We start from the raw sequence: 14,200 nt of genomic DNA on the forward strand, positions 1-14,200 counted from the left end.
CAGGAGCAAACCTGAGTTCAAATTCAGCTTCTGCCAGCTGTGTGACCCTGGGCAAGTCACTTAGCTCTGTTTGTCTCAGTTTCCTCATGAGCTGGAGAAGGAAATGGCAGACCATTCCGGCATCTCTAGCAAGAAAACCCTAAATGGGGTCAGGAAGAGTCAGACATGACTGAACAACCACAGCAATGGTTGAAAGCACTGAGGAATGTTTACCCTGGGGAAGGCTTGGTGGGTGGCGGTTGGGAGGCATGAATTTTTATATATCATTATATTTTTAAAGTTTTCTAGAAAATTAAGTGATAATCGTGTTTTCCCCAGACAAGCTCCCCAGGCCATTTCTTTCTTGTTCATTGGCCTTCTCTGCCCCCAGAAAGCAACCGCCCGGAAACAACAGGCTAGGTGTATTGCTTGTCAACATAAATTGCATTTTCTCAAGTCCCCTTTCTCTCGGTCGGGTGGAAAGTTCCAATGGGCCTGAGAAACAGCATGAAGGGACTTGACAGGGTGGCTGACACCCCCAAACCTTTGGAAGTCCCCACTTGGGGAGAAAATTCTCAGCAACTACCCGTGCATTAGGGAATGGATGGGAAGGAGGTGCGGCCAAACGTTGGGATCTCAGGGGTGTCTAGGGGACTGGCCCCCGGGTTAGTTTGTCGGGCAGGGTCCGGGGAAGGGGGACGAAGGGGGAGGGGGGTGGTCTCAGAAGAGTAGGGGCACGGCCGGAGGACCAGAGCTCCCGCGGCTACTGGACCACCGGGGAGCACTGCAGAGGGCGGGGCGTGGGAACCTCTTTGTGGCCCGGGGGAGCAGCTCGGCGGGCGGAGCTGGGGCTGGACCCGGACCCCGCAGCCTCCGCGGCCTGCTCGCTCGCTGCCTCTCCGACTCCCCCATCTCTCCGGCAGACAGGCAGGCAGAAAGGAGGGCAGGAAAGCACGGGAAGGCGCGCGGCGGCTGGAGCTCGGGAGAGGAGAGCGCGGCAGCAGCGGCAGTGGGCACAGCTCCGACCCCAGGATGAGCGGGCTGCACGTTGACCGAGCCCGGTTGCCCGGGGTGCAGGAGGGTAAGGCCACCCTCGCCTGCCCGAGGGGCGGGGTCGCTGGGACGGGAGGGAAGGGACCTAGGTAAAGCTCCATCCAGATGGGCGGGGAGGGGTGAGGAGGATGCCAAACAAACCAGCTTTGTGCAGGGCATCTCCCGAGGAAGGGGCTCCCTGGGGTAGGGGGCTGGATTTGGGGGTCCCTCTCTCCTGGGTGGATGCCTGCTCGGCGGCCTCTGGAGCCCCAGTCTTTGTCCCTTCCACCTTCGGCCGGCTCTCCACCCTTTCCACTCTATTTCCTCTTCTGACATCGCGCCCCGCTGGGCCATTCCTCTACACAGCCCAGGTCTCATCTCTCCAGCCCTTGCTCTAACCTTCCGAGAGCCAGGGTGTGTCGCTCAGGGCCATAAGGTAGTCTAGACTTCCCCTTAGCGGTGGAAATACCTGCTGCCCGGCCCCTCCCCTTCCCGGCGTGGATCTGAGGCTTAATAATTCCACAAGAAGCTACTGAGTGCCAGGCGCTGGGGGATAAAAAGACAAAGGTGAAACAGCCCTTTTCCTCAAGGATTTAGAGACGGAAGGGACTTCAGAGGCCATCTAGCCCAACCCCCTTGTTTTACTGATGAGGAAACTGAGGCCCAAAGAGATTGCCTTGAGGCTTGCCCATGAGCGCAAAGCAAATAAATGGCAGGTAGTATTTGAATCCAGGTCCAGCACGCTTTACCTTGTACCAGGCTGCCTCTCAAGTCGGCTTAGTATTGCAGTGAACCCCTAAGCTGGAACCAATCTACATGGTACTGTGGAAAAACTATTGGAACCCAGAGGAGCTGGGATTTGGATCCTGGCTTCGCTCTATTGGTACCTGTGTGACCTTGGTCAAGTCACTGAATCTCTGTCCTCCAGGTAAAATGTCGATCCAATAAAATACGGATGTTGTATTGGAAAATCCCTTCTAACCCTCGATTTGTGATCTAGTGTAAAATGGTGTATTAAAGGATAGGGGATGATACTTAAAGATACAGCAAAGTGTAGTAGAAAATCGGTCAGTAAACTTTATTAAGCACCTACTGTGTGCCACGGAGAACTCTGGAGATCTGGGTTCTGGTTTTTACTCTTCCATTAACCAGCAGTCATCTCACCTCTCTGAGCCTCAGTTTCCCTCTCTGTAAATCCATCTCCAAGAGTCTCTGCTCTGAGTCAAGAAAGGAGATTGTCATTTGTAGACAGCTTGGTCAAGTTCTGGAGACTTCTTGGCTGTCTAGCTTGAAAAGTCAGTCCCCAGTTTTGTTTTAATGGCTCCTGTGACTTTAATTACAAATAGTCCTTCTCAAGAAATTACAGTGGAAACCCTTTGTAATGGTATTGTCACAGAACAGGGCTGACAGCTGTTAGGCCAACCAGGTCATGTCTGGTTTTGCAACAGCTGGTTGCACAGTGGTTAGAGAGACCAATGGACCTGGAGTGAGAAGGAACTGAGTTCAGATTCACCCTCAGACGTTTGTAAACTGTGTGACCTTGGGCAAGTCACCTAGCATCTGTTTGCCTCAGTTTCATCAATTGTAAAGTGGGGATAATAATAGTACAGTGCCTGGCATAGTAGGCACTATGAAAATGCTTATTCTTCCCCTCCCCCTTCCCTTTATGGTGGCATTAGGTTTGGAGGGAAGTAATCTTTATTTAACCCTTTGGAAGATTTAGGGGGAAACATGGACAAAGATTGTATATTAAAGGTTTAGAAGAATTGTGATCTGTATCAATGATTGTGGAATTGCAAATCTTTCAAGGTACCAAAGAATATTGGACTCCCAGGGAAGTGACTGGGGTTGTGATAAGGTTTATATTTTTAAGGTTCAGTATTTCATTTTTTTAAAAATTTACCATTTTATTGTCAAGAGTCTAAAAAGGCACAAATTTGGGGGAAAAAAACAAGCTTTGTGAAATCCTTTTTTTCTTTTCCTAACAGAAGTTAACTAGCAAACACTTCTCACTCCTTTATAGTCACTGTTGTATAAGGCAAAGGATCAGAAACAGCTAATTTCACTGTTGGGATAACAAAGGAATTAGGAGTGGATTTTGCTTTTAAGAAGCAGCAAATAAAAACACAGGGTGTTTTTGTACATAGAGAACTTACTAGATGGAGGTTTTACACATAATATTAATTTTTAAGAACTGCAGAAAATGCTGTATAATTTTTAGCATAAGGCAAAACTTTGAAGGGGAGGATTCACCCCCCCCCTTCATATTATTAATGGGACATTCCCAGTAACAAAGAACTTTAGGGAAAAACAATCTTTCTGTTCTATCCTATTCTTGACATTCATAGGATGTCTTTTTATTCAGATGGGAAGCCACCCAACCAAGAAAAGCTTCGTGAATGGTGTTTATCCCTGTAGGACAGATTTAGGGGTGTGTTATTTGCCCAGTGTGGCTTTAAACGAATGGACAGGCATCTCGCCTTGTAGTTAATCAAAAGAAAGAAAACCAGGCATTTTGACACAGTTCAAGGAAAGAAATTAAGGCATTACTAGAGGAAATTGCACATTCCCCACAGCAAGATGGAGTTGTATAGAAAAAGCACAGCCTTAGCTCCATGGGTGCCTTTACCCTGTATTTGTCTCCTGTAAAGAATATTTTTTATTGGGTTTTGCTACAAGCAGAGCTATGCACACCCTTCTTGGTATTGACAGTAAATCTCCAGGGAGAATGGTAAGTCTGGCAACATTCCTTTGTAAGGATAATGGAGACTCAAGAGTACTGACTTTTTTTTTTTTTTTGAGAGAATGCCAGCTCTTTTCCTCTGGAAGAAAATACCCCTCAGTATGCTTTTGTTTAGAAAGCAATTTCTTTGTTGTTAATGTTTTGAGAAACTGCTAATGTCCTTCCGATTTAACCTATCCGTACAGTGTTTCCTTTCCGGACTATTTTGTCAGTAGATACCACACCCCTCTCTCCACCCTGCTCTTTCCATACTCAACCTTCCCACATTTCAGCGCATTTGGAACCCTCTGCTTTGCAATCTCATTTCAACAAACAATGTCTCAGGCCAAGGGACTGAGATTGATGCTCTGAAAGGCTGAATTTGCGATTCCTTGGCTGACATCTGACTGGCCCACTATTGATAACAGATTACACATGTTTTATTTTCAGTATTGAAAAACGAAGGGTCCACCTTCATGAATGCTAGGTCTGCCGTTTTCAGAGCCCATTTCCACCTTTTCCTATTATGGTTGTGTTCAAGGAGAATAGACACAGATCCCCTAGTTCTCTGGGTCTCAGTTCTCTCTTCTGTCAAATTAACATAGTATTAGCACCTGTTTCACAAGGTTCTTATGAGGCTTGAATGAGATAATTTATACAAAGCAATTTGGAAAAAATAAAGCGCTTCATAAATAACCATTATTATTACTAATATTGAAAAATCATTCTTATCTTAATCAAATGAAATGTTAATTGCAAAGTGCTTGGCACAGTACCTGGATCATAGTAAGCACTATGTAAAAGTTAGCTATTATTAGTATTAGGATTAATTGTTCAAAGGAATTCAGATAGCAATGTTCCTGGGACAACTCACCATCCTTCTACAGTTACTTATTTTCATTATCATTATCTTCTCTTTTTTGGGTGGGGTTCAAATAGAAACAGTCCTGAGACAACTCACCATCCTGCTACAGTTATTTATCATCATCATCAACATCTTCTCTTTTTCTTTTCGAATGGGGTTCAGATAGAAACAGTCCTGGGACAAGTCACTATCTTGATGTGTGTGTTCATCCTTCATTGGTGAAGAAGACCATGCCATCAGAGAAATGATGACATGACTTGCACTTGACTTTGTTTTGAGTAAGGAAGGTCTGTGCAGGTCACCAGCCTCACTTCTCCTCCAGAGTCATCTGAATCCAGTGATCAGATATTCATCAGGATAACTGGAGATGACCCAGGATGAGGCAGTTGGGGTTAAGTGACTTGCCCAAGGTCACACAGTTAGTGAGTGTCAAGTGTCTGAGGTGAGATTTGAACTCAGGTCTTCCTGACTCCTGCACTGGTGCTCTATCCACTGCACCACCTAGCTGCCCTTACTATCTTGATATTTGTTTTCTGTATATAGTGGACTGGTGTACAGGTGGATAAAATATCTGCTTTTTTTAATTGAATAAAATGTCAAGATATAAACTTATAATAGTAACTAGAATTTCTGTAGAATGTTTTGGATTGCAACGTGCTTTATATGTGCTACTTCATTTGATCCTCACAACATCCCTGGGAGGTAGGTGTTATCACTATCTCCAATTTACAAATGAGGAAACTGAGGTAAACAGAGGTGTCTGAGGCTAGGTTTGAACTCAGATCTTCTGACTCCAGGCCTGGTGCTGTATGCACTATGATGTCACCTGGTTTCTCATCTTATTACTCTGTATATATCTTCCATATTGTTTACATTATGTCTCCTACATTAGAAGGTGAGCTCCTTGTAGGCAGGAACCATGATTTTTTGCTGTCCTTTGGATTCCCAGTGCTGAACAGGATGACAGGCACAGAATAATAAATGTTTGTTGACTTGGTACAATTCTGGTAGCCCAGTGAAAAAGCAGATCACCCCAAGCCTTTCTTAGATTGTTTAGAATTTGAGCATGAAGTTTGGGGTTCTCACCACAATGCTAGTGTGCTAAAGTGACAGTGATTGTTCCATTTTCAGCATGAGCATTTTACACCTAAGCAAACACTATAAATCAGGGCTTTTATTGTTTTATTTGTTGTCTAGATTTAGTGTAGCCAGATGGCATCATAGTGCACAGAGTGCTAGGCCTGGGGTTAGAAAGACTCATCTTCATGAGTTCAAATCTGACCTCAGTTGTGTGACCCTGGGTAAGTCACTTAACCCTCTTTGCCTCAGTTTCTTCATCTGTAAAGTGAACTGGAGAAGGAAATGGCAAACCATTCCAGTATCTCTGCCAAGAAGACCCAAGTGGGGCCACCAAGAGTCAAACATGACTGACACAACTGAACAACAAGGAGAGGTCTTAAGAAAGTGGAGGATAAAATCTTCCTAATATTCATTAAACTCAAAAAGGCATCATGCCTGTATTTTTCCTCAGAGTCAGTTAAATATTTACCAGCACACCCCTTGGTTCTAATTCAATCAGTGGTATTGCTAGAATCCAATTTGCCTACATTTCAGGTTCAAGACTAGCAGACTTTTAACAGCTACCATAGCAGATTCAGGGGACACAAAAACCCCATTCCTTCACTGCACCACGTCCATTCTCACCTTCTGTAACATGGACAATGTTATGCTCTGAAGAGGAGTTATTAATTATTATTGTTATTATTAATAATATATCATGTTTTTCCATCGTTTTCAGTTGTGTCTGACTCTGTGACTCTGAGGTTTTCTTGGAAGAGATACTAGAGTGGTTTGCCATTTCCTTCTCCAGCTCATTTTACAGATGCAGAAACTGAGGCAGACAGGGTGAAGTGACTTTCCCAGGGTCACACAGGTAGGAAGTATCTGAAGCCAGATTTGAACTCAGGAAGAGGTGTCTTTCTGACTCCAGGCTTGATACTCTACCCACTGTTCCATCTAGCTGATATATGTGTGTGTATATGTATATATGTGTATATATACATGCAGGTATATACACATATCTATGCATACATGCGTGTGTGAATATGTAATATGATTAATAATCATCAAAATGACTGATTATTTATTATCAATAATTAATACCAACAGCTATAATACTGTTACCACCTTGAACCCAAAACAAGCCCAGACAGTGTGAGGTGTTATAACCAGCTAGTTTCTCTCCATTGCTTCTACCATCCCCAGTTTTCTACCACTCATGGACTCATCAGTTCATTCTTGAAGTTATCGGAGCAGGCTGCTTTATGTGGAGCCGTGTTTTCTATTGTCTTACAGGGACACCTTTTCCCTTTATGAGCCTCAGTTTCCCCATTTGTAGAATGAGAATAGTCATATCTGTAGCGCCTACCTCAACAGGCTCTTGTGAGATCAAATGAGAAAATGTTTGGGAAGTGTTTTGCAAACTTTAAAGTGATATCTAAATGACAGTGGATACTATTGCGAGTATCTGCTAACATCTTTGAATAGAACCGTCACGGACTTTTTACAAGTAGGTCATTTTAGAAGTTTGTCATTCATTTGTAAGTATGACCCAGAATTTCAGAGTAGGGAGAGACTTCAGTGGCCAGCTAGTTCAAATCATACTTGAAAAAGAATTCCCACAATGATATACCCATCACCTAGCCTTCATTTGAAGTCTTCCAGGGATAAAAAACATCCAGCTGAGTGGCACAGTGGATAGAGCTCTAGGGACGCTGGTAAAAAAGATCTGAGTTCAAAAATGGCCTCAGACACTTCCTAACTGTCTACTGTATCTGAACCTCTGTATCTGTACTGTATCTGTAACCTCTCTCAGGCAAAGTGGAGGTAATAATCCCACCTACCTCCCAGAGTTGTTAGGAAAATAAAATGAGATTATATTTGAAAAGTGCTTTGTAAATCTGAAAGCACTGTATAAATGTTAGCTCGATATTGGCAATGTTGTTATTACTGTAAAATACAAACTGCTTGGTTTGGCCTGTTAAACACTGCACCATCTTACCCCTGATTACCAGCCTGATTTCACCAGCCTTGTGAATCCTTAAATTCCAGACAAACCCATCTCCTTCCTCCCCCTGGCCTCTGAGAAGCCTTAGCTTCCTTCATGGCGGGGGTCAGGATCTGCCCTCTCCTGTGGGAGGTCATTCTTGATTCCCGGAGTTGTTGACACACAGGCAGATGTGTGGTCTTGCCTCTAGAGAGAGGAAGCTGTCTGAGGGCAGGGACCATTTTGATTTGTTCCCTCTAAGCTTTTCCTCAAATGCTACCTCCAACATTTTGCTTATCCTAATCTGTCCAGGGGTTAGCTTTGCTCTCCCCCACACCATTACTCACTTTCTTGGGGACAAAATCACTCATAAGGGAACAGAAAATTCTAATTATGCTAATTTTAATTATGTTCCCTAATATATCACTGTCATTGGAACAAATTGACTTTTTTCAAAGCAAGCATCATAGCAGAGCTGTTTATTTTGCAAATATGTCACCAGTTTGGGTGGCAGCCTACTGGATGGATAGAGAACTGGATATTCAGCAAGAACTCCGGTCAAAGCTGACCTCTAATTCATCCTGGCTCTTTGAACCTGGCCAAGTCACTCTCCCCAGGCAACAGCTAAAACTAACAATTGTAGAGTTGGCGTAGTTCTTCATTGGTAGAGGGAGTTTGGTCACTGGGAGTTTCTTATTTCAGTGAAATTATGAGCCTGGTCTAGTATTTCATATTTACTTACAGAAACTCATGTTGGTTTTCTCCTAGAGGCAGGGACTGTTACATTTTTGTTTTTGTAATGCCCTTCCCCCAGTGCCTAGCCCAGTGCCATGTTATATAATAAGCACTTAATAAATTCTTGTTGAATTAAATTATACCAGGAAGTTAATGGAAATTGTGTGGTTGATCTCTTAGAGAGTTTTAAAGTTTTGATTACTCTTTAGAAGAAAAAAAAAAGAGTTCTCCTGTAATCTGTGTTGCTGGGGAGACTGAGGCTACTGTAAACTCAGGGAGATTTGGGCCGCATGGCACCAATCTGGTGAGCACCCAGAAGTGGGAGGGCACCAGGCTGCCTAAGAAGGGGCAAACTGGTCCAGTTCAAACCTGGCCTAAGATACTAGCTGTGTGACCCTGAGCAAGTCACTTAATCTGTGTTTGCCTCTGTTTCCTTAACAATAAAATGAAAATAATGAAAGCACCTGACACTCAAGGTTGTTGTGAGACTCAAATGAGATAATATTTCTAAAGCTTGGCATGTAGTTGGTGCTTAATAAATGCTTGTTCCCTTCTCAAGTCAGCTATGAAGTAGATCAAAACTCCTTTGCTGATTAGTAGTGGAAACTAGTGCATGAGTTGCCACTATACTTCCAGCTTGACTGGTAATAGGAAGACTAGGTCCCCAGGGAAAGGAAAGGAGGAGTGGGGAGGGAAGAAGGAAAGAGAGGGAGGGAAAAAGAGAGAGAAAGAAAGGAAAGGAAGGGAAGAGAAGGGAAAGGAAGGGAAGGGAGGAGGAGAGGGAAGGGAAAAAGAGAAAGGGAAGAAAAAGGAAAGAGAAAGGAAAGAAAAAAAGAGGAGAGAAAGGAGAGAAAAAACAAATTCTATATCCTGAAATTAAGCCTCCTTTTGAAATCCAGGAGCTTTCTTGAAAAATGCCCCAGTGTTTGGTTGCTTTAAAAGTATAAATAAAAGCATATGCTAGGATTAAGTTTGTGTACAATCAGTTTCATTTCCATTTAATGATGTGTTTGACTTTCCACCTTTGATTTTGACCAGGAAGATGATCTAATACTCATTGAAATTTATTGAGAAATCCCTGCTCTTAAACCAGCTGGTAATATTGTAACTACCCCCACATTTGACAGGAGGGATAGGATAAGAAGGGAAGGAAGGAAGGAAGGAAGGAAGGAAGGAAGGAAGGAAGGAAGGAAGGAAGGAAGGAAGGAAGGAAGGAAAAAGAGGGAGGGAGAGAAGAAAGGTTGCCTGTCCTCAAGAGCTTATATTCTATTGGATTCCCTGAAGTATTTGGTCTAAATTTAATATTTACGTTAGTACCTCCCTCAGTGAGGAAGCTACTACAGCTGTCACCTCAACTTTACAGGTGAGGAAACAGTTTATGGTTCCCAGTGACTTGCTCATGGTGACACAGAGAGGTGACAGAGAGGTTCTGAGCCCAGGGTTGCACTGCATTGCCTCTCAGCTGAGGTCTAAGGACTCATTTTTGTGCCTCTCTCTTTCTGTACCAGTAGCTGTTTATCACTTTGAAAGACACATATTTTTAGAGAGAAGAGAAGCCATTGGCTACATCCACCTCTTTGCTTGAAACGGAGAAAAATCAGATCGCCTTTGAGATCTGTGTTGGTGTTGATACAAACTAAGATGAGTAGATTTAAGTGCTCTGATTCCCTTTCTGTGATGATGTACAACTGAGAGTCATGAAATTCTGACCCTTTTCTGGGCTCTCTCCCAAACCACACTCAAATTTTCTTCAGTTTCCAGATTGTAGCTGACAACTTCTCTTTTCAAGAGAACCCTGAAGGAGTTGGTTTTTTCTAGCATTGTTGTTCATAAGTCCCCATCCAGTGTGCTTCCCCAAATCAACTAGCCAGCTGGTATCAATTAGCCTTTACAACTGGTCATATATTGTAGTGTCATAGTAAGAACCCTTGGTATAAAGCATTTCCCCCAGGCCAGGGTGCATACTGTTCCCCACACCAGGTTTCTAGCAAGAGTAGGTTCAAGTTTAAGAAACATGTGGCCTTAAGGATAACTCACAGTTTGTGGTTACTAAAATTCCCTTTCCCACCCCTCCTTGTGCAGCCTCCCTTCTGAATCAGTCCCCCTCTGCTCAGCCCCTAGAGTCAATTCTGAAGCTGCCCCCCACCATCCTAATGAAGACAATACCATCAACCTCTGCCATTTTAGAAACACTGATACTGATGCCAATGGGGAGTCCAAAATTCATAAGGTCATGTCTTCATCATCAGAGGTGTGTGTTGGGGGAAGGAATATAATCAATACTCCGTTGGTCTCATTCCTCCCTGCCCTCCATGTACAGACTGAAGGGGACTGCTTTCTTCCCATGTTCTAACTGCCTTTCCTTTCTAAAATCTCTTTTCTGATAAACGAAGATATGGCTAATTCTTTCAGCCAATTCCCATACATCTGGTACATCCTCTTCTGATTTCATTGAAGGACTCAAAAAATACTTCACTTTTTCCAAATTAGTTAAGAACTTGTTCATACCTAGTATATACCTCTGCTTTGAAATCAATAGAGGTATCCAAGACTTGTTCACACCTAGTTTATACTTTTAATTCAATAGGAAATGTCTCTGCCTTGGTAAATACATTAATTGAAGGTGGGGGTTGTGGAACATCCCTTCCAGAATAGAGTCCTCTGTCTCCAGAGATATGACTAAGGGTCATCCAAATACATTTAAATACTCCGATACTTAATAGAGGTTATGATTTCATCATATAAATGATGAAATATAAAGGATCCTATAAAGGATCATGGACCTAGAACTGGGGCAACTAGGTAGCACCATAGGGCATAGAGCACTGAGCTTGGAATCAGGAAGAGTCATCTCCCTGAGTTCAAATCCAGCCTCAGACATTTACTAGCTGTATGACCTTGGGCAAGTCACTTCACCTTCTTTACCTCAGTGTCCCCATCTGTCAAATGAGCTGGAGAAGGAAATGGCAAACCACTCCAGTATCTCTGCCAAGAAAACCCCAGATGAGGTCATGGAAGAGTCAGGACACAACTAAACAAAAACAATAAGACTGAAAGGTTCATTGGTGGTTGTTCAGTTGTTTCCAACTCTTCATGATGCCACTTTGGGCTTTCTTGGCCAAGATGTTGGGGTGGTTTGTCATTTCCTTGTCCAGTTCATTTTACAGATGAGGAAACTGAGGCAAACAGAGTGAAGTGACTTGCCCAGGGTCACACATCTAAGAATTGTCTGAGGCTGAATTTGAACTCAGGGAGATGAGTCTTCCTGACTCCAGGTCCAGAGCTCTGTGTATTATGGCGCCACTTAGCTGCCCCTAAGGTTCATAGACACCATCTAATTCAAACTCCTGGTTTTATAGATTAGGAATCTGAGGCCCAGAGAGTTCTAAATGATTCTCCCCCAAGGTCATGTTAGATAATAAAGTAGGAAGCCTTTGGGTCTCCATGCCTGAAATAAGACTAGTGACTGAGCCCTATTTCAAAAGATTCCAGGTCCGATGCTGTTTTTTTCTGCCCCACCCGTGCCTGGACTGGGTTATAGACAGCCTTCACTCCCTGGTTTCATAGTAGACTTCCTTTCTTCCTGTAAATCCCACAGCCCATTGAGATGGTGACCTTTGGGGACTATTTAAAATTGTGTTGGAGAAGATTGATGGAGGGAGATAAAACGATGCCTTCTTTTTGGTCATCAGCCGCGGCTTGTTCCTATTTGTGATGTCAATTTTCCTCCTGCCAAATAATATATATGGTCAGTTCCCCTCCAGTATTATTCCATGGCTCAGACAGGCATCATTGGCCATCATTCATTCTCCTCCTTCCTCTCTCTGGCCGCCCTTATTAAGAATTTCCATCCAGAGGTCAAACTGCTGAGCCCACAGTCTTCTCCATTTAGAGTTTCCCCTTCTCTCCCCTCACTAGGTTTCCTTAGATAACACCTTGTTGGAGGCAGCGTGGACTCCCCGACTGGCAGCTGGACGGACCTTTACGTCACCTCCTAATATAGTTTAATAGATACATGAGATCTGGATGCCCTGCTAGTGATCAGGAAAATAGATTATCAGCAAATAACTTTGAGGCCCATGACTAGGCAGGGACTTGTAAATTTTAGATGAAATGGGATTAGATTCAGAGCCTGAAAGGACCTCAAAGATCCAACTCTCTCATTTTACACATAAAGAACTGAGGTTCTTAATTAATTTATTTTTTGTTTTCAACATTCATTTCCACAAGATTCTGAGTTCCAAATTTCTCTTCCTCTCTCCCCTCTCCATACCCCAAGATGGCATGCATTCTGATTACCCCTTAAGAACTGAGGTTCTTAATCCAGAGGTTAAGTGATCTGCCCAAAGTCACACAGCTATTGAGTGGCAAAGTTTGGATTTGGATTCAGATCCTCCGGTTTTGAATTTAGTAGGTCAAAGCACCATGATGCCTTTAACTGTAGGCATAAAAGCATGATCCAGAGAAAGACCAGAATTTAATATAAATATACAAATCAATCCAGAAGTATTTCTTAAGGGCCTACTATGTGCCTGGCACTCTGCTGTAGGTAGAAATTATTGCCTTGGAAAGGAAAATAGCCAGTTCTTTCAAATAAAACAAGGGTAAAGAAGATATTTGAAAAAGACATCTAAGTGATGTGAGATGAGAAGGAGGGAAGAAGGAGGAACTCCCAATCAATAGCAAATACAAAAGTGAGAAAGTCCCTGCCCTCAGCAGGCAGGTATGTATTGAGTTCTGGAATGAATTTGAATGCCACTTTTAAAAAATTATATAATTTAAACAATTAAAATTAAATTAGTTTAAATTTATGTAATTTAATTACTCTGAATTTCTGCCTGGTTCAAAGAGCCACAACTGCATAAGACTCCCAGACAAAATCTATGGGGCAGTATTGCCTTTCTCTGTGGTAAGAATTGCCTCCCTTTCAAAGCCAGTCTAGATCGTTTTGGAGACTCTCCAACCGGAAATCAGTTGGACAGAAACTTATTCGACATTTGCTTGTTTCAGGCACCAAGCTTAGGCATTGGGAAGTCAAAGACAGAAATGAAACAGACCTTGCCTTCTGAATTTACATTCTACTTGAGGGGGTAGGGAGAGAGAATTAGATTGACACAACTATGTAAGCCAAACCAAATTATCTATGAAGTTATACAAAGCAATTTCAAGAAGGAAAGGGGTGGGAGGTGGCACCTGAGTTTGTGCTTTGAAGGGTCCCAAGAGGGGAAGGTGAGGAGAGAGTATGTTCTGGCCAAAGGAGATCACCCATGTAAAGGTATAGGCAGAGAAGGAATGTAGAGTATAGAGACCAGCCAGCAAGGCTAGTGTGATTCCAACAGCAGATGCATGACCAGGCCTGATGAAATGACATTAGAAAAGGGAGGGTTGTCACTTAGAGAAGGGTTTTCAAGGCCAGGCTGAATGATTGGAACTTTGTTCTAGGGACAGTAGATAACCATGTAGGATTTTTGAGGAAGGTAGTAGCCTGTGTTTTAGGATAGCAATGTTGGAAACTGGAAATTGGGAAACCAATCAGGAATCAATTTCAATAGTAGAGATAATATGTATAAAGCACTCTGAAAACCTTGAAGTACCATCTGTATAAGTGTCAACTATGGTTAACATTACTATTGTAGGAAAAATGATTAAATCTATGTATTGTATGGTAAACTGGTAATTGCTTTGCTGATGATTTGTAGACTTTTCCATTAAGTGGAAACCCCAGCTGTTGTATCAGTTCCTGATTTTCTTTTCTTGACCTGCACTATGGATGAGCAGTTAGGTCTTGGAATCAGGAAGACTCATCTTCATGAGTTCAAAT

The 14,200-nt window shown here is 42.9% G+C and overlaps 1 protein-coding gene across 3 annotated transcripts in view; it reads left to right on the top strand.

Annotated features, from left to right (window-relative positions):
* Positions 1-343: 343 nt before the first annotated feature.
* Positions 344-14,200, top strand: part of LOC140504145 (coiled-coil domain-containing protein 50-like) — a 52,536-nt gene continuing 38,679 nt past the window's right edge. The window contains exons 1-2 of one of the 3 annotated variants that reach the window (XM_072608752.1): positions 344-594; positions 903-1,060. In XM_072608752.1, the coding sequence (XP_072464853.1) occupies positions 584-594; positions 903-1,060 (169 nt within the window). In that variant the 5' untranslated portion in view covers positions 344-583. Of the gene's footprint in view, positions 595-724; positions 1,061-14,200 lie in introns of those variants that run through there. The other 2 variants (XM_072608749.1, XM_072608750.1) reach the window with 2 other exon arrangements.

Source organism: Notamacropus eugenii, chromosome 5 (genome assembly GCF_028372415.1).
Source record: "Notamacropus eugenii isolate mMacEug1 chromosome 5, mMacEug1.pri_v2, whole genome shotgun sequence".
NCBI lineage: Eukaryota > Metazoa > Chordata > Mammalia > Diprotodontia > Macropodidae > Notamacropus > Notamacropus eugenii.